A 23,826-nucleotide genomic window follows, 5' to 3' on the forward strand; every position below is an offset into this window, starting at 1 on the left:
TGGTGAATAATCCTTTTAATGTACTGTTGGATCCTATTGGCTAGTATTTTGGTGAGAATTTTTGCATCCATGTTCATCAGGGATATTGGTCTGTAATTCTCCTTTTTGATGGGGTCTTTGTCTGGTTTTGGGATCAAGGTAATGGTGGCCTCATAAAATGAGTTTGGAAGTTTTCCTTCCATTTCTATTTTTTGGTAGAGTTTCAGAAGAATAGGTATTAATTCTTTAAATGTTTGGTAGAATTCCCCTGGGAAGCCATCTGGCCCTGGGCTTTTGTTTTTTGGGAGATTTTTCGTGACTGCTTCAATTTCCTTAGTGGTTATATGTCTGTTCGGGTTTTCTATTTCTTCCTGGTTCAGTTTTGGTAGTTGATACATCTCTAGGAATGCATCCATTTCTTCCAGGTTATCTAATTTGCTGGCATAGAGGTGCTCATAATATGTTGTTATAATTGTATGTCTTTCTTTGGTGTTGGTTGTGATCTCTCCTCTTTCATTCATGATTTTGTTGATTTGGGTCATTTCTCTTTTCTTTTTGATAAGTCTGGCCAGGGGTTTATCAATCTTGTCAATTCTTTCAAAGAACCAGCTCCTAGTTTCCTTGATCTGTTCTACTGTTCTTTTAGTTTCTATTTCATTGATTTCTGCTCTGATCTTTATTATTTCTCTTCTCCTGCTGGGTTTAGGCTTTATTTGCTGTTCTTTCTCCAGCTCCTTTAGGTGTAGGGTTAGATTGTGTACTTGGGACCTTTCTTGTTTCTTGAGAAAGGCTTGTATTGCTATATACTTTCCTCTTAGGACTGCCTTTGCTGCATCCCAAAGACTTTGAATACTTGTGTTTTCATTTTCATTGGTTTCCATGAATTTTTTTAATTCTTCTTTAATTTCCTGGTTGACCCATTCATTCTTTAGTAGGATGTTCTTGAGCCTCCATGTATTTGAGTTCTTTCCGACTTTCCTCTTGTGATTGAGTTCTAGTTTCAAAGCATTGTGGTCTGAAAATAGGAAGGGAATGATCCCTATCTTTTGGTACTGGTTGAGACCTGATTTATGACCTAGGATGTGATCGATTCTGGAGAATGTTCCATGGGCACTAGAGAAGAACTTGTATTCCATTGCTTTGGGATGGAATGTTCTGAATATGTCTGTGAAGTCCATTTGGTCCAGTGTGTCATTTAAAGTCTTTATTTCCTTGTTGATCTTTTGCTTAGATGATCTGTCCATTTCAGTGAGGCAGATGTTAAAGTCCCCCACTATTATTGTATTGTTGTTGATGTGTTTCTTTGCTTTTGTTATTAATTGCCTTATATAATTGGCTGCTCCCATGTTAGGGGCATAGATATTTACAATTGTTAGATCTTCTTGTTGGATTCCCTTTCCATTTAAAGTTAAAATAACTATCTAAATCTGGGAGATTTCTTCTTTTAAACTGAAAATATGAAATCTGAATCTCTTTCTATAATATATAGACCACAGTTGATTTGAGTTGATACAGTGACTTCTTTCTTTTTACTCTGCTAGGAGACATCTATTCAAGTAGTAGATAATTTACCTTCATTTTTCCATTTATAAAGTCAAGAACAAAACAATAACTTAACATAAGAATCAGAATGTGTTTTGCTTCCTGGATTCCTTGCCAGTCTACAAATTCACAGTTTTTGCTAAATTATGCTGAGATTTAAAATGCTGGTTATTCACATAGATCAATGGAACAGAATAGAGAGCCCAGAAATGGACCCTCAACTCCATGGTCAACTAATCTTTGACAAAGCAGGAAAGAATGTCCAATGGAAAAAAGACAGTGTCTTCAACAAATGGTGTTGGGAAAATGGGACAGCCACATGCAGAAGAATGAAACTGGACCATTACCTTACACCACACACAAAAAATAGACTCCAAATGGTTGAAACACCTCAGTGTGAGACAGGAGTCCATCAAAATCCTAAAGGAGATCACAGGCAGCAACCTCTTCGACCTCAGCCGCAGCAACTTCTTCCTAGAAACATCGCCAAAGGCAAGGGAAGCAAGGGCAAAAATGAACTATTGGGACTTCATCAAGATAAAAAGCTTTTGCACAGCAAAAGAAACAGTCCACAAAACCAAAAGACAACCGACAGAATGGGAGAAGATATTTGTAAATGACATATCAGATAAAGGGCTAGTATCCAAAATCTATAAAGAACTTATCAAACTCAACACCCAAAGAACAAAGAATCCAATCAAGAAATGGGCAGAAGACATGAACAGACATCTTTCCAAAGAAGACATCCAAATGGCCAACAGACACATGAAAAAGTGCTCAACGTCACTCGGATCAGGGAAATCCAAATCAAAACCTCAATGAGATATCCCCTCACACCAGTCAGAATGGCTATAATTAACAAGTCAGGAAACGACAGATGTTGGCTGGGATTCGGAGCCCTCCTACACTGTTGGTGGGAATGCAAGCTGGTGCAGCCACTCTGGAAAACAGTATGGAGGTTCCTCAAAAAGTTGAAAATAGAGCTACCCTACAACCCAACAACTGCACTACTGGGTATTTATCCCAAAGATACAAATGTAGGGATCCGAAGGGGTACGTGCACCCTGATGTTTAAAGCAGCAATGTCCACAAGAGCCAAACTGTGGAAAGAGCCAAGATGTCCATCAACAGATGAATGGATAAAGAAGATGTGGTATAGGGAGCAAGATGGCAGAGGAGTAGGAGTTCTGGATTTTGTCTGGTTCCAGGAATTCAGCTGGATAGGGATCAAACCATTCTGAACACCTACGAACTCAACAGGAGATGGAAGAAAAGAATAAATACAACTCTCTGAACAGAAAAGCGACCACTTTCTGGAAGGTAGGATGTGCGGAGAAGTGAATCCGAGGTGATATTCGGGAGGATAGACAGCAGGGGAGGGGGCCTCTATCAGCCACTACCGGCAAGTGATAGAGCCGCAGAGCACAAAATTGGGACTTTTAAAAGTTGGCTCCACTGAGGGACAACGCTCCAGTGGCAAAGTCGGGGGGTGGAACCCTCGCAGGACAGTGTGGTCTCAGGACCCTCAGGGTCACAGAAAGACTGGGGTGCCTGAGTGCGGTGAGCTCCCAGGTTTCGGAGTGGCAAAGCCGGCTGCAGAGATGGAGCCGAGGCGTGAGCTCTCAGCTCCGGGTTGCCATAAACCATGATCCGCAGCACAGTCGGGCCACTGATCCTCCAGCAGGGATCCAACAAGCAGCAGATCTGGGGAGACTCCTCTTCCTCCTCCGGGAGGAGCGGCCCAGGAGTGCACCACAGGGATCTGCTGGGTTTGGAGAGTCCACACAGAGTCGTTCGCCAAAGATAGAAACACTCGGTCACAGGCTGGGTGAGCACGGAGTGCAGCTGGAGACCGGGGAGACGGGAGTGACTGACTGCTTTACTCTGGGGGTTCACTGAGGAGTGGGGCCCCGAGTTCTCAGCTCCTCTGGGGCAGAGATTGGGACTCCGCCATTTCACTCTCCTCCTCCAAAGCTGTAGGGAAAGCTTGCAGGGAACAAAAGCTCCCGAGAGCAAACCCGAGCAGATTACTTAGCCCGGACCAGGCAAGGGTAGGGCAATTCCGCCTCCGGCAAAGACATTTGGGAACCATGGCAACAGGCCCCTCCCCCAGAAGATCAGCAAGGACAGCCAGCCAAGACCAAGTTTACCAATCAATGAGAATAGCAGAACTCCAGCGCTAAGGGAATACTGAACATAGAATCCATGGCTTTTTTCCCATGATTCTTTAGTCTTTCAAAGTTAATTTTTTTTAATTGTCTTTTTTTTTTTGAATTTTTCTTTTTCCCTTTTTCAACCAATATCTTATCAATCCCTTTTTTAAAAAACATTTTTATTTTTCATTTTTAGAGTCATATTCTATCCCTTCATAGTAGTTACACTTATTTTTGGAATATATATATAAGTTGTTCTCTCTTTAAAATTTGAAGATACAGTTTCTTCTAACAGATCAAATATACACTAAATCTCTAGTGTATGGCTTTGTTCTAGTCTCCTGCCTGATCACATTCTCTCCCTTTTTTTCTTTTTTTTTTTAAATCCTCTTCTTTCTTTTTTCAACCAACTTCTTATCTTATCAATTCTTTTTATAAAATCTTTTATAATTTTCATCTTTACAGTCATATTCCATCCCTTCATCGTATTAACCCTTATTTTGGTACATATATAAATTTTTCTTTCTTTAAAATTTTGGGAGGCATTTTCTTCTAACAGACCAAAAAATGCCCAAAATCTAGTGTGTGGCACTGATCTATGCAGCAGCCAGATTATATGTGATCATGTTCTGTTTTCTTTTGTTTTGTTCTGTTTTTGTTTGTTTTTATCTTTTTCTTTTTCCTCTTTTTTCTTTTTCTTTTTTCTCTATTTCCCTTTCTTCTCCCCTGGCTTCAGGTCCTTTCTGCTTTCTTTAGAGTATATTTTCTGGGGACGTTGTTACCCTGTTAGCAATTTGTTCTCTCATTCATCTATTCTCCTCTGGACAAAATGAAAAGATGGAAAAAACATCAACAAAAAGAACAAGAGGCGGTACCAACTGCCAGGGACCTACTCAATATGGACATTAGTAAGATGTCGGAACTAGAGTTCAGAATGATGATTTTAAAGATACTAACTGGGCTTGAAAAAAGCATGGAAGTTATTAGAGAAACCCTTTCTGGAGAAATACAAGAACTAAAATCTAACCAAGTTGAAATCAAAAAGGCTATTAATGAGGTGCAATCAAATATGGGGGTGCTAACTGCTAGGATAAATGAGGCAGAAGAGAGAATCAGTGATATAGAAGACCAAATGATGGAAAATCAAGAAGCTGAGAAAAAGAGAGATAAACAACTACTGGATCACGAGGGCAGAATTCGAGAGATAAGTGATACCATAAGACGAAACAACATTAGAATAATTGGGATCCCAGAAGAAGAAGAAAGAGAGAGAGGGGCAGAAGGTATATTGGAGCAAATTATAGCAGAGAACTTCCCTAATTTGGGGAAGGAAACAGGCATCAAAATCCAGGAGGCACAGAGAACCCCTCTCAAAATCAATAAAAATAGGTCAACACCCCGACATCTAATAGTAAAACTTACAAGTCTCAGAGACAAAGAGAAAATCCTGAAAGCACCTCGGGAGAAGAGATCTGTAACCTACAATGGTAGAATCATTAGATTGGCAACAGACCTATCCACAGAGACCTGGCAGGCCAGAAAAGACTGGCAGGATATCTTCAGAGCACTAAATGAGAAAAATATGCAGCCAAGAATACTGTATCCAGCTAGGCTGTCACTGAAAATAGAAGGAGAGATAAAAAGCTTCCAGGACAAACAAAAACTAAAGGAATTTGCAAACACGAAACCAGCCCTACAACAAATATTGAAAGGGGTCCTCTAAGCAAAGAGAGAGCCTAAAAGCAACACAGACCAGAAAGGAACACAGACAATATACAGTAACAGTCACCTTACAGGCAATACAATGGCACTAAATTCCTATCTTTCAATAGTTACCCTGAATGTAAATGGGCTAAATGCCCCAATCAAAAGACACAGGCTATCAGATTGGATTAAAAAACAAGACCCATCGATATGCTGTCTGCAAGAGACTCATTTTAGAACCAAAGACACCCCCAGATTGAAAGTGAGGGGGTGGAAAACCATTTACCATGCTAATGGACACCAAAAGAAAGCTGCGGTGGCAATCCTTATAGCAGACAAATTAGATTTTAAACCAAAGACTGTAATAAGAGATGAGGAAGGACACTATATCCTACTTAAAGGGTCTATCCAACAAGAAGATCTAACAATTGTAAATATCTATGCCCCTAACATGGGAGCAGCTAATTATATAAGGCAATTAATAACAAGAGCAAAGAAACACATCGACAACAATACAATAATAGTGGGGGACCTAACACCCCCCTCACTGAAATGGACAGATCGTCTAAGCAAAAGATCAACAAGGAAATAAAGACTTTAAATGACACACTGGACCAATGGACTTCACAGATAGATTCAGAACATTCCATCCAAAAGCAACGGAATACACATTCTTCCCTAGTGGCCATGGAACATTCTCCAGAATAGATCACATCCTAGGTCACAAATCAGGTCTCAACCAGTACCAAAAGATTGGGATCATTCCCTGCCTATTTTCAGACCACAATGCTTTGAAACTAGAACTCAATCACAAGAGGAAAGTCAGAAAGAACTCAAATACATGGAGGCTCAAGAGCATCCTACTAAAGGATGAATGGGTTAACCAGGAAATTAAAGAAGAATTAAAAAAATTCATGGAAACCAATGAAAATGAAAAACACAACACTTCAAAACCTTTGGGATGCAGCAAAGGCAGTCCTAAGACGAAAGTATATAGCAATACGAGCCTTTCTCAAGAAACAAGAAAGGTCTCAAATACACAACCAAACCCCACACCTAAAGGAGCTGGAGAAAGAACAGCAAATAAAGCCTAAACCCAGCAGGAGAAGAAAAATAAGAAAGATCAGAGCAGAAATCAATGAAATAGAAACCAAAAGAACAGTAGAACAGATCAATGAAATGAAGACCTGGTTCTTTGAAAGATTTAACAAGATTGATAAGCCCCTGGCCAGACTTATCAAAAAGAAAAGAGAAATGACCCAAATCAACAAAATCATGAATGAAAGAGGAGAGATCACAACCAACACCAAAAAAAGATATACAATTATAACAACATATTATGAGCACCTCTATGCCAGCAAATTAGATAACCTGGAAGAAATGGATGCATTCCTAGAGATGTATCAACTACCAAAACTGAACCAGGAAGAAATAGAAAACCTGAACAGACCAATTACCACTAAGGAAATTGAAGCAGTCATCAAAAATCTCCCAACAAACAAAAGCCCAGGGCCAGATGGCTTCCCAGGGGAATTCTACCAAACATTTCAAGAAGAATTAATACCTATTCTTCTGAAACTGTTCCAAAAAAAAAGAAATGGAAGGAAAACTTCCAAACTCGTTTTATGAGGCCACCATTACCTTGATCCCAAAACCAGACAAAGACCCCATCAAAAAGGAGACTTACAGACCAATATCCCTGATGAACATGGATGCAAAAATTCTCACCAAAATACTAGCCAATAGGATCCAACAGTACATTAAAAGGATTATTCACCACGGCCAAGTGGGATTTATCCCTGGGCTGCAAGGTTGGTTCAACATCCGCAAATCAATCAATGTGATACAATACATTAACAAAAGAAAGAACAAGAGCCATATGATCTTCTCAATAGATGCAGAGAAAGCATTTGACAAAGTACTGCATCCTTTCTTGATCAAAACTCTTCAGAGTATAGGGATAGAGGGTACATACCTCAATATCATAAAAGCCATCTATGAAAAACCCACAGCAAATATCATTCTCATTGGGGAAAAACTGAGAGCTTTCCCCCTAAGGTCAGAAATGCGGCAGGGATGTCCACTATCACCACTGCTATTCAACATAGTATTAGAAGTCCTAGCCACAGCAATCAGACAACAAAAAGAAATCAAAGACATCCAAATCGGCAAAGAAGAAGTCAAACTCTCACTCTTTGCAGATGATACGATATTTTATGTGGAAAACCCAAAAGACTCCACCTGAAAACTGCTAGAACTCATACAGGAATTCAGTCAAGTGGCAGGATAGAAAATCAATGCATAGAAATCGGTGGCATTCCTATACACCAACAACAAGACAGAAGAAAGAGAAATTAAGGAGTCGATCTCATGGACAATTGCACCCAAAACCTTAAGATACCTAGGAATAAATCTAACCAGAGAGGCAAAGGATCTGTACTCAGAAAACTATAAAATACTCATGAAAGAAATTGAGGAAGACACAAAGAAATGGAAAACGTTCCATGCTCATGGATTGGAAGAACAAATATTGTGAAGATGTAAATGCTACCTAGAGCAATCTACACATTCAATGCAATCCCCATCAAAATACCATCCACTTTTTTCAAAGAAATGGAACAAATCATCCTAAAATTTGTATGGAACCAGAAAAGACCCCGCATAGCCAGAGGAATGTTGAAAAAGAAAAGCAAAGCTGGCGGCATCACAATTCCGGACTTCCAGCTCTATTACAAAGCTGTCATCATCAAAACAGTATGGTACTGGCACAAAAACAGATACATAGATCAATGGAACAGAATAGAGAGCCCAGAAATGGACCCTCAACTCTATGGTCAACTCATCTTCAACAAAGCAGGAAAGAATGTCCAATGGAAAAAAGACAGTGTCTTCAACAAATGGTGTTGGGAAAATGGGACAGCCACATGCAGAAGAATGAAACGGGACCATTTCCTTACACCACACACAAAAATAGACTCCAAATGGTGAAAGACCTAAATGTGAGGCAGGAATCCATCAACATCCTAAAGGAGAACACAGGCAGCAACCTCTTCGACCTCAGCTGCAGCAACTTCTTCCTAGAAACATCACCAAAGGCAAGGGAAGCAAGGGCAAAAATGAACTATTGGGACTTCATCAAGATAAAAAGCTTTTGCACAGCAAAAGAAACAGGCCACAAAACCAAAAGACAACTGACAGAATGGGAGAAGATATTTGCAAATGACATATGAGATATAGGGCTAGTATCCCAAATCTATAAAGAACTTAACAAACTCAACACCCAAAGAACAAAGAACGCAATCAAAAATGGGCAGAAGACATGACCAGACATTTTTTCAAAGAAGACATCCAAAAGGCCAACAGTCACATGAAAAAGTGCTCAACGTCGCTCAGCATCAGGGAAATCTACATCAAAACCTCAATGAGATACCACCTCACACCAGTCAGATGGCTAAAATTAACAAGTCAGGAAACGACAGATGTGGCGGGGATGTGGAGAAAGGGGAACCCTCTTACACTGTTGGTGGGAATGCAAGCTGGTGCAGCCACTCTGGAAAACAGTATGGAGGTTCCTCAAAAAGTTGAAAATAGAGCTACCATACGATCCAGCAATTGCACTACTGGGTATTTACCCCAAACATACAAAAGTAGGGATCCGAAAGGATACGTGCACCCCAATGTTTATAGCAGGAATGTTCACAATAACCAGACTGTGGAAAGAGCCAAGATGTCCATCGACTGATGAGTGGATGAAGAAGATGTGGTATATATATACAATGGAATATTATGCAGCCATCAAAAGGAATGAAATCTTGCCATTTGCAACGACGTGGATGGAACTGGAGGGTGTTACGGTGAGCAAAATAAGTCATCCAGAGAAAGACATGTGTCATATGACCTCACTGATATGAGGAATTCTTAATCTCAGGAAACAAACTGAGGGTTGCTGGAGTGGTGGGGTTTGGGAGGGATGGGGTGGCTGGGTGATAGACATTGGGGAGGGCATGTGCTATGTTGAGCATTGTGAATTGTGCAAGACTGTTGAATCACAAATCTGTACCTCTGAAACAAATAATGCAATATATGTTAAGAAAAAAAAGAGGAAGAAGAAGAATGTAGCAGGAGGGGAAGAATGAAGGGGGGGAATCGGAGGGGGAGACGAACCATGAGAGATGATGGAGTCTGAAAAACCTACTGAGGGTTCTAGGGGGAGGGGGATGGGAGGATGGGTTAGCCTGGTGATGGGTATTAAAGAGGGCACGTTCTGCATGGAGCCCTGGGCGTTATGCACAAACAATGAATCATGGAACACTACATCAAAAACTAATGTTGTAATGTATGGTGATTAACATAACAATAAAAAATTTTTTAAAAGTAAGAATTTCACTTTGAGTTCTCTACAATATTACATTTTGCTGTAACTTTAAGTGTTGCTTTTGTTCTATTTGTTCTAGGTTTTCCTCCCTCTGGAACAACTATTATTCTTAAATCAGAGTTCCACATCTTTCCAACACCCATTATTTCTCTCCTCTCTTATTGTTTTAAACTCCTTCTTTTTTCATTTTAAGTATTTATTTTTATTTCAGCTAATTTACATTATTGGTTTTTTTTTAAGATTATTTATTTATTTATTCAAGAGATAGAGAGAGAGCACAAATAGGCAGAGTGGCAGGCAGAGGGAGAGGGAGAAACAGGCTGTCCACTGAGCAGGGAGCTGGACGTGGGGCTCAATCCCAGGACCCCAGGATCATGACCTGAGCTGAAGACAGCCACTTAACTGACTGACCCACCCAGGTGCCCCTACATTATTGTTTTAAACTCTTTTTTTATCTTCATCTGGAAGGACTTCTGAAGTCTGTTCTCCACATTACTAATTTTTTGTCTGATGTCAATTCTGCCTAAAAAGTCAATTAAAATCTTATTTTTTTGTACTTAATCATTTCTGTCTGCTGTTTCCATATCTGTTTCATTTTCATCTAAATTTGTTTCTGATTTATACTATATTTTTTCATGTCTTAACATGAAAAAAATAATTTACAAAAATTTTGTTTCCTTTCTTACACTATTTGCAGGCATAAGCTTTTCTTACAGTATGTAAGATGTTGCTCTCTTTCTCTTACTCTGCAAATACATTTCATAAATCATTCCTTTAAAAAATTTTTTTAATGTGAAGAGATTTACTCAAGCCTGGATTGGCCAACAGACAACTCAATTTAGCCTCTCTCACCATCCAGAGGTTTTTCTCTTTGTGGGGAGGAGACAATCAAAGATTCTTTTGTAAGTTAAGGAAAGCTGTAGTCACTGTCCACAGCTAATATTTGCAAATATTTTAGTATTAAATATCATTTTCTTCATAGTCTCTCCAATACCATTGCATAATCCCTTGCCTCTAATGGATTCCCAGTAATCAAAATATGGAAGTAGCGAGAGAATCTGGAAAGGAAGCCAACATCAAAATGTGATTATGGAAGAAATATTATCATGACATGTCATAGTATCTGAGTCTGGGGGTCCCAAGTCCTGGACACCGGAGCATGACCCTAACACAGGGCAGAAACAACAGATCATTGAATGGTGTGACTTGAAACATGTCTAGAGCAAGGTGTGGTGAAACAGTGTTTATTAACATCTGTGGTAGGTGTGCACAGTCTGATGGAAGATTTTAGAGAGGTGTCCAACAACCACAGGAGTAGATCAGGAGTTAATAAAATAACAGTTAACACTGACTGGGCCTCTTACCTACGTACTATCTGCTAGGCTCTCCTAAAGACACTTAAGATAGTAATTCATTTGATCCTCATAGAAACTTTATGAGGATAGTATTGTAGGGTAGGGTAGTATTAGCAGTAGTGGTACTCCTATTTTAAAGGTGAGAAAATATGTTGAACAACTGTCCGAGGTCAGTTACAGCCAGTAAGAGACAGAGCCTGGCTGGAACCCTGGCCAGAGCTCAGTCTTCACCACAGCCCTGTAAGAAAGAAGTGACCTCTCTGCTACAGAGGGTGCTAAGTCATAGGATAAATGCCATTAAGCAGACCTATTATAAAGGTAACACATACATGAAGCAGACTAGATAAACACCTAAGTCCCATCCATCTCTAGAATGCCATCAGCATGCTAGATAAAGAAAGTATAGCACCTACAATAACTCCCCTCAAGTCAAATCCTAGAGGAAAGAGGAAATAGAATTCTTTTTCCTTGCACACGTAACACCACAAAGTTTTCAGAGTAGCCTGGAAGAATGACCAGGAAGAATGACCAGCTGTACCACAGTCCTTGTATCCCAAGGGGTGAATCCAAGTTTGTGTTGAACTGCAGAGGGGCCCACATTTCAACAAAAAGGATAGAATAAGTCAGCCCAGGGCTCAGGCCATAGAGACACATTCTGCCTGATACCATCTTACCTATCCTTCCTCTAGGAGAAAACTGTGGGAAAGATTAGCCTTGAGAGCCCCTGTGTCCCCTCAGGAGACAAGTATAGGAGTGTGCCAACAGGTCTCAACGATTATTCAGATTTGGGCCTGAATGAACACCTTGGGGAGTCATTTTTCAAAACATTATAACCTGGTGAATATTCACAACTTTCTTGATGCTATAATATACCTTCTTCCTTGAAGGAGAAACCGGAGTCCTCATCTTCAGGTTCCAACCAGGACAGCTCCCATAGCCTCTTTGTCCACACGTGGGAAGCTGGCGGCTCCTCTTTATAAGACAGCCCAGCCTTTCTCCACCCCAGGAACAGAAGATTCATAATCCAGCTTACCTGCCCCCCAAAATGAATGTTAACAAACACTAGACGTTGGCTGTAAACTCCCCATTTGTGGAAGAGGAGTGAAGGCCACAAGCTCAAGACCCTTTCTGACAGCATTTGAGCTGTCTCCCCGGTGGAGAGCCCAACTCCTGCAAATGTTGAAGAGTCTTTATGACAGCAACATCAAAGGATACAGAGCCAACAAGTGCACTACCTGTGTTATCTCCTCTGACACTCACAAAACCCCCAGAGGTAAGGAGAATTATTTTGTCGTTTTATCAGATGAAAAAATGGTGAATTGAATTGCCTAAAGTCACACAGAGAGGTAGGACTCACACCTCGGCTCCGGAATTAGACTCTCAAGATTTAGTGGACAAAAGGGAGAAAGTTGGGGCAGGGGTGGGCAGGAAACCCTCCCCTTCTGACAGTGGTTACTTATGGGCTCTTGTCCATGAAAACAGGATCAGGAAGAAGTGTTTCTGTTGGTTTTGTCAGGTCTGAGCCTTTTCTGACTCCTGAAAGTGTGTGTGTGTGTGTGGGGGGGGACTTGCAGGAGTCCATCACCTCATAGAGGACCTACAGAGCCACCTTGGGCTCCCACACTCAAGGGTGTTAGCTAAGACGTCCCTTCAGAAAATTACGTTACTTCATTGTCAAAGCACCGGTCGCCTGAACTAGCAGGGATACTCAAAGCACTCAGAGGACTTTTGTTGGCTTTGTCTGCTACCACTGATGCCAGGGGGAGGCATTTTGTCTCGTGTATCCTGAAAGACTGTCCTCAGCACCATCATATGCTGGGAATTCTCAGAGCACAAACACTTCCCAGGAAGAGTAATTAGTGACGGGCATTGCCTAGAAACCTGGTGTCTTTCCAGGGAACTCAAGGCTGTCACGGCCTCTGGCATTCATGTTGATGCATGTCCTGCTTCTCTTCTGGGGAGGATAAGATACTGTCTGTCACCTCTTCCTCCTGGGCTTTTGCAAGAATCATCTCTCCCCATGATCACCTCCAACATCTTGCTCTGTGCTTCTACATCCTCAGTCCCTGACTGCTCAGCAACCCTCTCCTTGGGTTCTCTGTTTCTCTAGTTCCTGCAGTGATTACACCAATCTCATCCTTTTCTGGTGCTGCCTTTCTTACATTCCTTCATTTTCTAATTTTATCTCCTTGTGGTTGTCTCTGTGTACCAGATGGTCACTCCAAAATGTTGCCCTACTGATCACTTTATTTATATGTCCAAATATCTGTATTTATATGAAACAAAAGGTGCATATGCCTATTATTACAAAGAGTTAGTGCAACCTATACCCACTATACTAATCTTACCTCCCAATGAATATAGAACAAAGTGTTTGCATTAGTTCAAAATCCTACAGTTATGAACCCAAGCATCTTTTCCAGATTGATTTTCCTGCTTTAATCTGGTGCTTCTAATAAAGATATATAACTCATTTGCCCTGAAATATTCCTCAAATGTATAAGTAATTTGTCTTTGAAATTTTCTCCATGATAAGGAAATTGGACTTTATCTGTTAGGTGATGCTAAATAGTGAGTTATTTGAAGGCATGTGTACAATCACATTTTTATATTATAAATATAATTTGGGGTCCAGTAAGCAGATCTCTCTATAAAGAAGCCTGCCTGAGAAAGGAATAACATAGATAGGAAATGGCATGGTAGCTAGAAAGAGTTACAAGATTGAGGAACGTTCACTGAATGACTAAATAGACTGTAATATGCTTAATGGTTAATGAGAAACAGCTGGTGGTGAGGGACATCCTGCAGAGAGCAAATAAGCTGAAAGAATGGTGGAGCAATATAGTTGAGGAAACAGAAATAAGAATGAGAGTATATGGGATGCATGGACACTTTTCTTCTGAGTCTTTGAGGCAAATGAAAAGGATGGGATTGGTGTATGGAGATGATGTCCAGGGCAAATATGAAGAAATATTATCTCTCTAACCCCAGAGATAACTGCTGTTCAACAATGGGTAATATATTCCCATTCAGGATGTATGTACTTTACTGGCATATGCATGTATTATTTTATGTGTTAAAATTTACACATATGGTGTGATACACCAAATATCTTATGGAAACTTCTTTTTTTCCATCACATTGTGGTTTTTAAAAATTGTTCCATGCGGGGCACCTGGCTGGCTCAGTTGGATAGGCATCTGACTCTTGATTTCAGCTCAGGTCATGATCTCAGGGTTGTGGGATCAAGCCCAGTGTCAGACTCCACACTGAGTTACTTATGGGCTCTTGTCCATGAAAACAGGATCAGGAAGAAGTGTTTCTGTTGGTTTTGTCAGGTCTGAGCCTTTTCTGACTCCTGAAAGTGTGTGTGTGTGTGTGTGTGTGTGTGTTCTTTTGCAAGAATCATCGCTCCCTCTGCCCCTTTGCCCACTCTCTCTCAAAAATAAACAAATATTTGAAGTACCAGGGGAAGTAATTTTCATACCTATAGGGCATTCCTCTCTCCTTATGCTTTTCCTCTAATTGTCTCAGATCTTCTTTGCTCTTTGTTCTCCTGCATGAATTGTTGGGTCATTTTACCAAGGTCCAGTGTTAAAAGAAATCTGTGGTGTTTTGACAGGAATTGCAACAAATCATAGATTAATGGAACAGAATTGACATATCAGAAACATTGCTTATGTCTACATTTTTTACGATATTCTTCTTTTCCTTCAGCAAAGCTTTATAATTTTTGAATCCTAACTTGGACCTCATTTGTTAGAATTATTTCTAGATTCCTTAAATTTTCTGTTCATATTGGGAATAGGAATCTTTTAAAAATAATATTTTGCAATGTATTTTTAAAGTATACCAAAAGAATTGATTTTTCAACATTGACTTATATCAAATAAATTTTCTGAAACTTCGTAGTTTGTATAGGGAGTCTCTCGTGGATGTCTTCTGTAGACAATCATATTTTCTGTGAATTCTTTTGATTTTATTCTTTCTCTTCCAATTCTTATATGGCAATAATTTCCTCTAGTGTTCTCTTCACAAATAGGACCACACTTCAAGTTTATGCTGAAGGCTCAAAATAAATTCCCTGCTGTATATGGATAAGTGGTCACATCTCCAAGGGTACCACAACATCAGCTCTGGCCCACAACTCCCTCCTGCTCTGAGTTCTTTTTCTTTCTTTACCTCTGTAATACCATTTCTTTCTTTTAGATTTGGCTATGTGTTTTTTTCTTTTCTGTTAATAATTAGCATAGATTGTCTATGTGTTTTAATAGGGATGTGACCTATCAACATCGGTTAAGTCTGTCATGTTGCCAACACAGTGTGTCTGTAATACTATACTTCTCTAGCATTTCAGGTAACCATAGTTTCTGAGCCATCCCATTTATTGAACCCTCCCAACTCTGAAATAACATGATTCTGTGTACACCAGGGTAAAGGGCATTTAAGGGGAAAAAATCAAATTCATTTAAGTGCAGAGATGAAAATATCATTTTTAGGGGAAGATAATTTTACCTACTTCCCCTTGCCTACCATATTCAATGAGTACTATAGGAGACACTGAGAATTGGTAATTAAATTAATTACAATTAATTACAGATAGATTTAATTATTGAGTCAGGATCTCTTTAGAAAACCTAATGAATTACTGGGGTGCCTGGGTGGCTCAGTCAGTTAAGCATCTGCCTTTGGCTCAGGTCATGATCTCAGGGTCCTGGGATCTAGCCCAGTGTCTGGCTCCCTGCTCAGTGGGGAGTCTGCTTCTCCCTCTTCTTCTGCCCCTCCCCACCCCTGCTCATGCTCATGTACACACACACACACACACTCTCTCTCTGTCTCCAATAAATAAATAAAATCTTTTTAAAAAACAGAAAACTTAGTGAATTACTTAGTATATCCTAGACTACAGTAACAAATGCATGTAAAATATGTAACAGTTTAAACAGAATAAATTTCTGTCTATTATATAGTGGTGCTAGTGGGTGTGTTGGTGGTGAGTGGCTTTCCTGAATGAAGAGTACTGGAGACACAGTGATGTGTCCACCATGTGATTCCACCGTCCCCTTCAGCCTCCTGGTCATTTGCATTCAGCTGGCCCAAGGAGACAGAGAATTTGGAGGAAGAGCAGAACTGGAACATATGGATTGGCTAGAACTCAGACACATGCCACACTTCAGTGCAAGGGAAGCTGGGGTATGTAATCTAGCTCAGTGCCCAGGAAGAAGAGAACAAAGTGGATTTGGGTAATATTCTAGTAGTCTCTGACACATAGTATGCATCAGAGTCTAGGTGGATGAAAGGAGGGAACCTTCTTCAGTCGAGAAACAATTAAGGGAGCACTACAATATTTCAGGAAGGAATTGATGGTGGTCAAAGCTAAAGCACTGAAACAATAAGTAGAAAACTTATGTATGAATTATTTAAAATGAAGAATCAACAAGATCAGATGTAGAGGTGAGGAATAACCTAAGTGACAATGCCTGGTAGCATCCTCCTTGTGAGAAGCCATGAAACAAGCCAGGTTATATTCAAACTATTGAGTACAAATGTATTGGTGCATAAAATAATATTCCAAATAATCTCTGTAAGGAAGATTAGAAATAAACAAGATATGCTTCTCTTTCTCATTTTGTTGTCTACTCAGGAAAGATGTGCAGAGAATGAGGTTCAGTTAGACATGTTGGTGGGATGACTGTTCATGGAAATGAGAAGAAAAGATCTAGTCCACACATAGAGACCTAGAGTCTACTAAGCAGGAGATGAATCCACAATGGAATTGGATGAGTCACCAGAGGAAATAATTAAAAAAAGGTAAGGGAAGGTCAAAGAGAAAAAATATTATAATTCCGTAAATTTAAGGGTTTGGAATAAAGATGAAACCTATTGAACGAAGTAGTGAATGTCTACTTTCAAAACTGGACACCTGGAGAGTAAACACCTAATTCTGCTTTTGCTACAACCTAAGCCCAGTAGTGTTAAAATTTACAATATTCCATGCCAGTTCAGACAGACACTAGTTACCTCCTGGCTGTGGGTTCATTCTCAGTCTGGTCAGTGGGACAATTTCTGATTGTTCATGGTGCTCTTGTACTAACCACTCCTTCCACTGGAGAGCTTTTTCCAAAGACTCCAAAACACTGTCCTTTCATTTCCATGTGTAATACAACTAGCGTGCAATACTGTCATCTCTATTAAGTTGTAAGGTGCTACAGAGCAGAGACTACGTCATATATAACTAAATGGATAAATTGTTTTTCACATATTTATAGTTTTTCCACAAAACCTAACAAAGTTTCTAGCACATGGAAATTAGGTACACTGACAAACAGGGATTTCCCCTGCAATTTATTGGATTTAGCACACCTAAGTATAGACACAACAACCACAGGGGTCAAAAGTGATGGTTTAGGAAGACCATTACACACAGTAACTTTAGTCATAATTCTGGATTCCTTTCCTCTTTCTGCTGAAGGATCCATGAGAGGATGAGAGGAGACAACGAATCCTTTACCCTTGGTTTCATTCTCCTGGGAGTCAGTGGTCAGCAGCAACAGGAAGACTTCTTCTTCGTCCTCTTCCTGTTCATTTACCCCATCACATTGATTGGAAATCTGCTCATCATCTTGGCCATTCGCTCTGACATTCGCCTTCACAACCCCATGTATTTTTTCCTTGCCAGTCTCTCCTTTGTTGACATCCTCTTCTCCTCTGTAACCATCCCTAAAATGCTAGCCAACCATGTCTTAGGCAGCAAAGCCATCTCCTTTAGGGGATGCCTAACACAGATGTATTTCATGATTGGCATGGCTAACACAGATAGCTATATCTTGGCTGTGATGGCATATGATCGTGCTGTGGCCATCAGCCGCCCACTTCATTACACAACAATTATGAGCCCACGGACTTGTGTCCTCCTGGGTGTTGGGCCTTGGGTGGTTGGAAACACCAATGCCCTCCCCCACACTCTGCTCACAGCTAGTCTGTCCTTCTGTGGCAACAAGGAAGTAGCCAACTTCTACTGTGACATTGCCTCTTTACTCAAGCTGTCCTGTTCTGACATCCACTTTAATGTGAAGATGATGTACCTAGGCGTTGGTGTTTTCTCTGCGCCATTACTATGCATCATCATCTCCTATGTCCGGGTCTTTTCCACAGTCTTACAGGTTCCATCCACCAAGGGTGTGCTGAAAGCCTTCTCTACCTGTGGTTCCCACCTCACAGTTGTTTCTCTGTATTATGGGACAGTCATGGGCATGTATTTCCGCCCTCTTACTAGTTACAGCCTAAAGGATGCAGTGATAACTGTGATGTACATCGCAGTGACCCCAATGTTAAATCCTTTCATCTACAGTCTGAGAAACCGAGACATGAAGGCTGCCCTGGGGAAACTCTTCAGCAAAAGACTCTCCTCATAACCAATATGAGGTCATACTGGAGAGTCAATTGGAGTCACCAATTAGGATGCACTTGAAAATTCAGCCCCAATGTCCTCCCCTTCCAAGGAGCCACCTTTGTTCTTTCCAGCCACCGAATTCCTCTTCTTGGAAATCTTCTAACAGTTTCATGAGACTTCCTATTGAGATTGTTGATATGTACATGTTATTATTCCTTTTACAGCAAAGGAATATTGGGATCATGTCCCAGTTATGCTACTGAATAGCACTTCGCTTCCATACCTAAATAATAAAAATAAGAATTTCTTCCTTGTCTGTCCTAGGGTGTGAGGATCACAGTACTTCATGCTTTGAAAACCATAAGTCCCTATTCAAGAGTCGATTTTCTTGCACTACTACGTTTCATGATTCCGACTTTGCTTGCAAAATTTGAGGGCAAGACCTGTCTTAACACATCACTCTATTTCTCCCAAAGTTGTTCATTAAAGTGCAACCAATAACTATTTGTGGAAGTGGAATGAAGGAATGCAATTGAAAAAACTTTTTCTGATAATAATCAGACATGATAAGATTTGACATTAATTCCCATCCATCACATACCTGGTATTTCAGAAAGTTACTTTTTTATTTATGTTTGTTTATTTATTTGTTTATTTTATTTTGTTATGTTAATCACCATACATTACATCATTAGTTATTGAAGTAGTGTTCCATGATTCATTGTTTGCATATAAAACCCAGTACTCCATTCACTACGGGCCCTCTTTAATGCCCATCACCAGGCTAACCCATCCCCCCACCTCCCTTCCCTCTAGAACCCTCAGTTTGTTTCTCAGAGTCCATAATCTCTCATGGTTCATCTCCCCCCTCCGAATTCCCCCTCTTCAATATTCCCTTCCTACTATCTTCTTTTTATATATATATATTTTTTTTATTATGTTATGTTAATCACCATACATTACATCATTAGTTTTTGATGTAGTGTTCCATGATTCATTGTTTGCATATAACACCCAGTGCTCCATGCAGAATGTGCCCTCTTTAATACCCATCACCAGGCTAACCCATCCTCCCACCCCCCCTCCCCTCTAGAACCCTCAGTTTGTTCTTCAGAGTCCATAGTCTCTCATGGTTCTTCTCCCCCCTCCAATTTCCCCCTCTTCATTTTTCCCCTCCTGCTATCTTCTTCCTTTTTCTTTTTTAACATATAATGTATTATTTGTTTCAGAGGTACAGGTCTGTGATTCAACAGTCTTACACAATTCACAGCGCTCACCATAGCACATACCCTCCCCAATGTCTATCACCCAGCCACCCCATCCCTCCCATCCCCACCACTCCAGCAACCCTCAGTTTGTTTCCTGAGATTAAGAATTCCTCATATCAGTGAGGTCATATGATACATGTCTTTCTCTGACTGACTTATTTCGCTCAGCATAACACCCTCCAGTTCCATCCACGTTGTTCCAAATGGCAAGATTTCATTCCCTTTGAAGGCTGCATAATATTCCATTGTATATATATACCACATCTTCTTTATCCATTCATCTGTCGATGGACATTTTGGCTCTTTCCACACTTTGGCTATTGTTGACATTGCTGCTATAAACATCGGGGTGCATATACCCCTTTGGATCCCTACATTTGTATCTGGGGTAAATACCCAGTAGTGCAATTGCTGGATTGTACGGTACCTCTATTTTCAACTTTTTGAGGAACCTCCATACTGTTTTCCAGAGTGGCTGCACCAGCTTGCATTCCCACCAACAGTGTAGGAGGGTTCCCCTTTCTCTGCATCCCTGCCAACATCTGCCATTTCCTGACTTGTTAATTTTAGCCATTCTGACTGGTGTGAGGTGATATCTCATTGAGGTTTTGACGTAGATTTCCCTGATGCCTAGTGACGTTGAGCACTTTTTCATGTGACTGTTGGCCGTTTGGATGTCTTCTTTGGAAAAATATCTGTTCATGTCTTCTGCCCATTTCTTGAATGGATCATTTGTTCTTTGGGTGTTGAGTTCAAGAAGTTCTTTATAGATTTTGGATACTAGCCCTTTATCTGATATGTCATTTGCAAATATCTTCTCCCATTCTGTCGGTTGTCTTTTGGTTTTGTGGACTGTTTCTTTTGCTGTGCCAAAGCTTTTTATCTTGATGAAGTCCCAATAGTTCATTTTTGCCCTTGCTTCCCTTGCCTTTGGCGATGTTTCTAAGAAGAAGTTGCTGCGGCTGAGTAGATTGGGATTTTCAACAAAGAAGATATCTTCAACCTCTTTCCCATCTGTAGGACTTTTATTTTTGTCTTGCCTTGTTGCACTAGCTAGAAGTTCCAAAATAGTGTTAAATAGCAGTTGTGAGTGCCAACTTCCTTCCCTTGTTCCTGATCTTAGGAGAGAACACATTCAGCCTTTCTCCATCAATTTTGATGTTATCTCTAAGTCCTTTGCAGATATCCTTTATCAAGCTGATAAAGTTATCTTCTATTCCTAGTTTCATGTGAGTTTCCACCGTGAATGAATGTTGAGTTTGACACGTGATTTTTCTGACTATATTGAGACAGTCATATGGTTTTTCATGTTTAGTCACTGAGATGGTGAATAAAATTGATTGATTTCAGAGTGATGGACCAATTTACATTCCTGAATACCTGAATCTGGTATCATACTCCTGCCTCAAGAACGCTAACATTTAAAAGGATAAATCCTTTTTCGCTTTAGTTTTTTAAAAGGATAAATCCTTTTAGTTTTTAAAAGGATAAATCCATAAAAAGGATAAATCCTTTTTCGCTTTAGCTTTTTCCCTGAGAAAATCCTTTTTTTCACCTTCATTTTTGAAAGATACTTCTGCTGGGTAAAGTCTCTGAGTTGACACCTTTTTTCTTTCACTACTTTAAAGCTCCTGCTCCATTTTCTTCCAGCCTTCATACCCTCTAAGAAGAAGTCTGTTCTTATTTCTACTTTTGGTCTTCTATATGTGATGTTTCTGTTTTCTCTGACTGCTTTCAAGACTATCTTTGGTGTTTAGCAGTTTGATCACTGTGTGTCTAGGTGTGTTTTTCTTTACACTCATCCTGTTTGGGGTGATAACTAAAGTCATCATATCAGGATCACAGGTCTTAAGGGACACTCTTACAGTGTAAGAAACTCTCCTGCTTCCTAGCTGGACAGTTCCTATATGTGATTTACCTGGTTATGAGTTTTAAGAAGGATGAACATATGCCAAGGAGGCAGGTAAAATGAACGCTGCATGGATTTATTAATAGAAATGGTGGTTACGCTAATAAGTGACTATAGGGTTTGGTTGCTCTGAGAGAGGATATGCTAATAGGTTTCCAGTTGGAGGATATCAGGGACTACTGGGTAGTACACTGGTCATCCAGTGAAGTTTCCTATGTGCTGATCAAGGGGAAGATGGTGGCCAGATATATTTCTTATGCACACAATGCTGTCTTGTCCCAGATTCATAACAGGACATGCTAAACCTAGGACTGGTCCAAACCTCCTTTTCCCTGAGGCCTTTTCAGGACTGGTTCCAAAGCACTAGGCAATTCTGGTCAGTCTGTGGTGATTTGAGATCCCTGACTCATACACAACCAGGGTCTCCCTGTAGTTCTCACAGCCCAGTGTAAGGACTGTAAAATGTACCCTACAGGACAACCAAAAATTCTGTGTGATCCTCCTGGAGAAAGGCCTGGGCAGCAAGATGAAGTAAGAGGCCAAAGCTGGGCATCTCAAGGCCTGACCTAGAGCAGAGAAGGGTCAGGATGTAGAAAGTTACAGAGGAAAACTGAGGTTCTAACACTAGAGACCAAGGCTAAGCACCAGTTTCAAGCACCAGAGGCAGGAGAAAGGCCAATTTCAGAGTAAGAAAGTTTAGAGATATGTAGAAATGTAATCTTGGAGAAAAAAAGGGAATGAAAAAGAGGGGTGTCAGAACTCCAATTAAATGTGAATGTGTTCCAGTGCATTTTTACTGGCTCACAGATGCATGCTGAATGGGACAGTCAAGGATACTAAAAGGAAAGGATCAAGGAAAGAATTAATAACCTCTATTTCTAATTCTTAGGAGACCAGATGATGCTATACAAATGAGGTGATATCAAAAGAATAACAAGGCTGGCAAGAAGATGAGCTTAACCACGATATGTTTGGTTTGCAATGTATGTGGAAAGGTCCCTTAGACTGATAAATATGTGCATCTGAAGCTTAGAAACAAGGGGTCATCAGAGCAGATAAAATAATTCAAATGAATAAAATAATTAGGGGTGCCTTAATAGCAAAATTTTCCAAACTACTGAAATCACAATTTAGTTATGTAAATTTTTTTATTATGTTATGTTAATCACCATACATTACATCATTACTTTTTGATGCAGTGTTCCATGATTCATTGTTTGCATATAACACCCAGTGCTCGATTCAGTATGTGCCCTCTGTAATACTCATCAAAGGGCTAACCCATACCCCCACCACACTCCCCTCTAGAACCCTCAGTTCGCTTTTCAGATTCTATAGTCTCTCATGGTTCATCTCCCCCTCCGATTTCCCCCCCTTCATTCTTCCCTTCCTGCTATCTTCTTCTTTTTTTTTCTTTTTAACATATAATGTATTATTTGTTTCAGAGGTACAGGTCTGTGATTCAACAGTCTTACACAATTCACAGCGCTCACCATAGCACATACCCTCCCCAATGTCTATCACCCAGCCCTCCCATCCCTCCCACCCCCCACCACTCCAGCAACCCTCAGTTTGTTTCCTGAGATTAAGAATTCCTCATATCAGTGAGGTCATATGACACATGTCTTGCTCTGATTGACTTATTTCACTCAGCATAAGACCCTACAGTTCCATGCACGTCATTGCAAATGGCAAGATTTCATTCCTTTTGATGGCTGCATAATATTCATTGTATATATTTACCACATCTTCTTTATCCATTCATCTGTCTATGGACATCTTGGCTCTTTCCACAGTTTGGCTATTGTGGACATTGCTGCTATAAACATCGGAGTGCACATACCCTTTCGGACCCCTACATTTGTATCTTTGGGGTAAATACCCAGTAGTGCAATTGCTGGATCGTATGGTAACTCTATTTTCAACTTTTTGAGGCACTTCTATACTGTTTTCCAGAGTGGCTGCACCAGCTTGCATTCCCACCAACAGTGTAGGAGGGTTCCTCTTTCTCCACATCCCCACCAACATCTGTCATTTCCTGACTTGTTAATTTTAGCCATTCTGACTGGTGTGAGGTGGTATCTCATTGAGGTTTTGATTTGGATTTCCCTGATGCCGAGCAATGCTGAGCACTTTTTCATGTGTCTG

The 23,826-nt window shown here is 40.3% G+C and overlaps 1 protein-coding gene across 1 annotated transcript; it reads left to right on the forward strand.

Moving 5' to 3' along the window:
- The first annotated feature begins 17,593 nt into the window (after nt 1-17,593).
- Nucleotides 17,594-18,523, forward strand: LOC118538205 (olfactory receptor 1A1-like). Its single transcript, XM_036096073.2, has one exon. The coding sequence runs from the start codon at nt 17,594-17,596 to the stop codon at nt 18,521-18,523; it is 930 nt and encodes a 309-aa protein (XP_035951966.2).
- The last annotated feature ends 5,303 nt before the right edge of the window (nt 18,524-23,826 follow it).

The sequence above is a fragment of the Halichoerus grypus genome, chromosome 2, assembly GCF_964656455.1.
Source record: "Halichoerus grypus chromosome 2, mHalGry1.hap1.1, whole genome shotgun sequence".
Lineage (NCBI taxonomy): Eukaryota > Metazoa > Chordata > Mammalia > Carnivora > Phocidae > Halichoerus > Halichoerus grypus.

What these genes read in the sequence shown, in the direction of transcription:
- LOC118538205 (XM_036096073.2), top strand. Translation starts at nt 17,594, where the DNA reads ATGAGAGGAGACAACGAATCCTTTACCCTTGGTTTCATTCTCCTGGGA.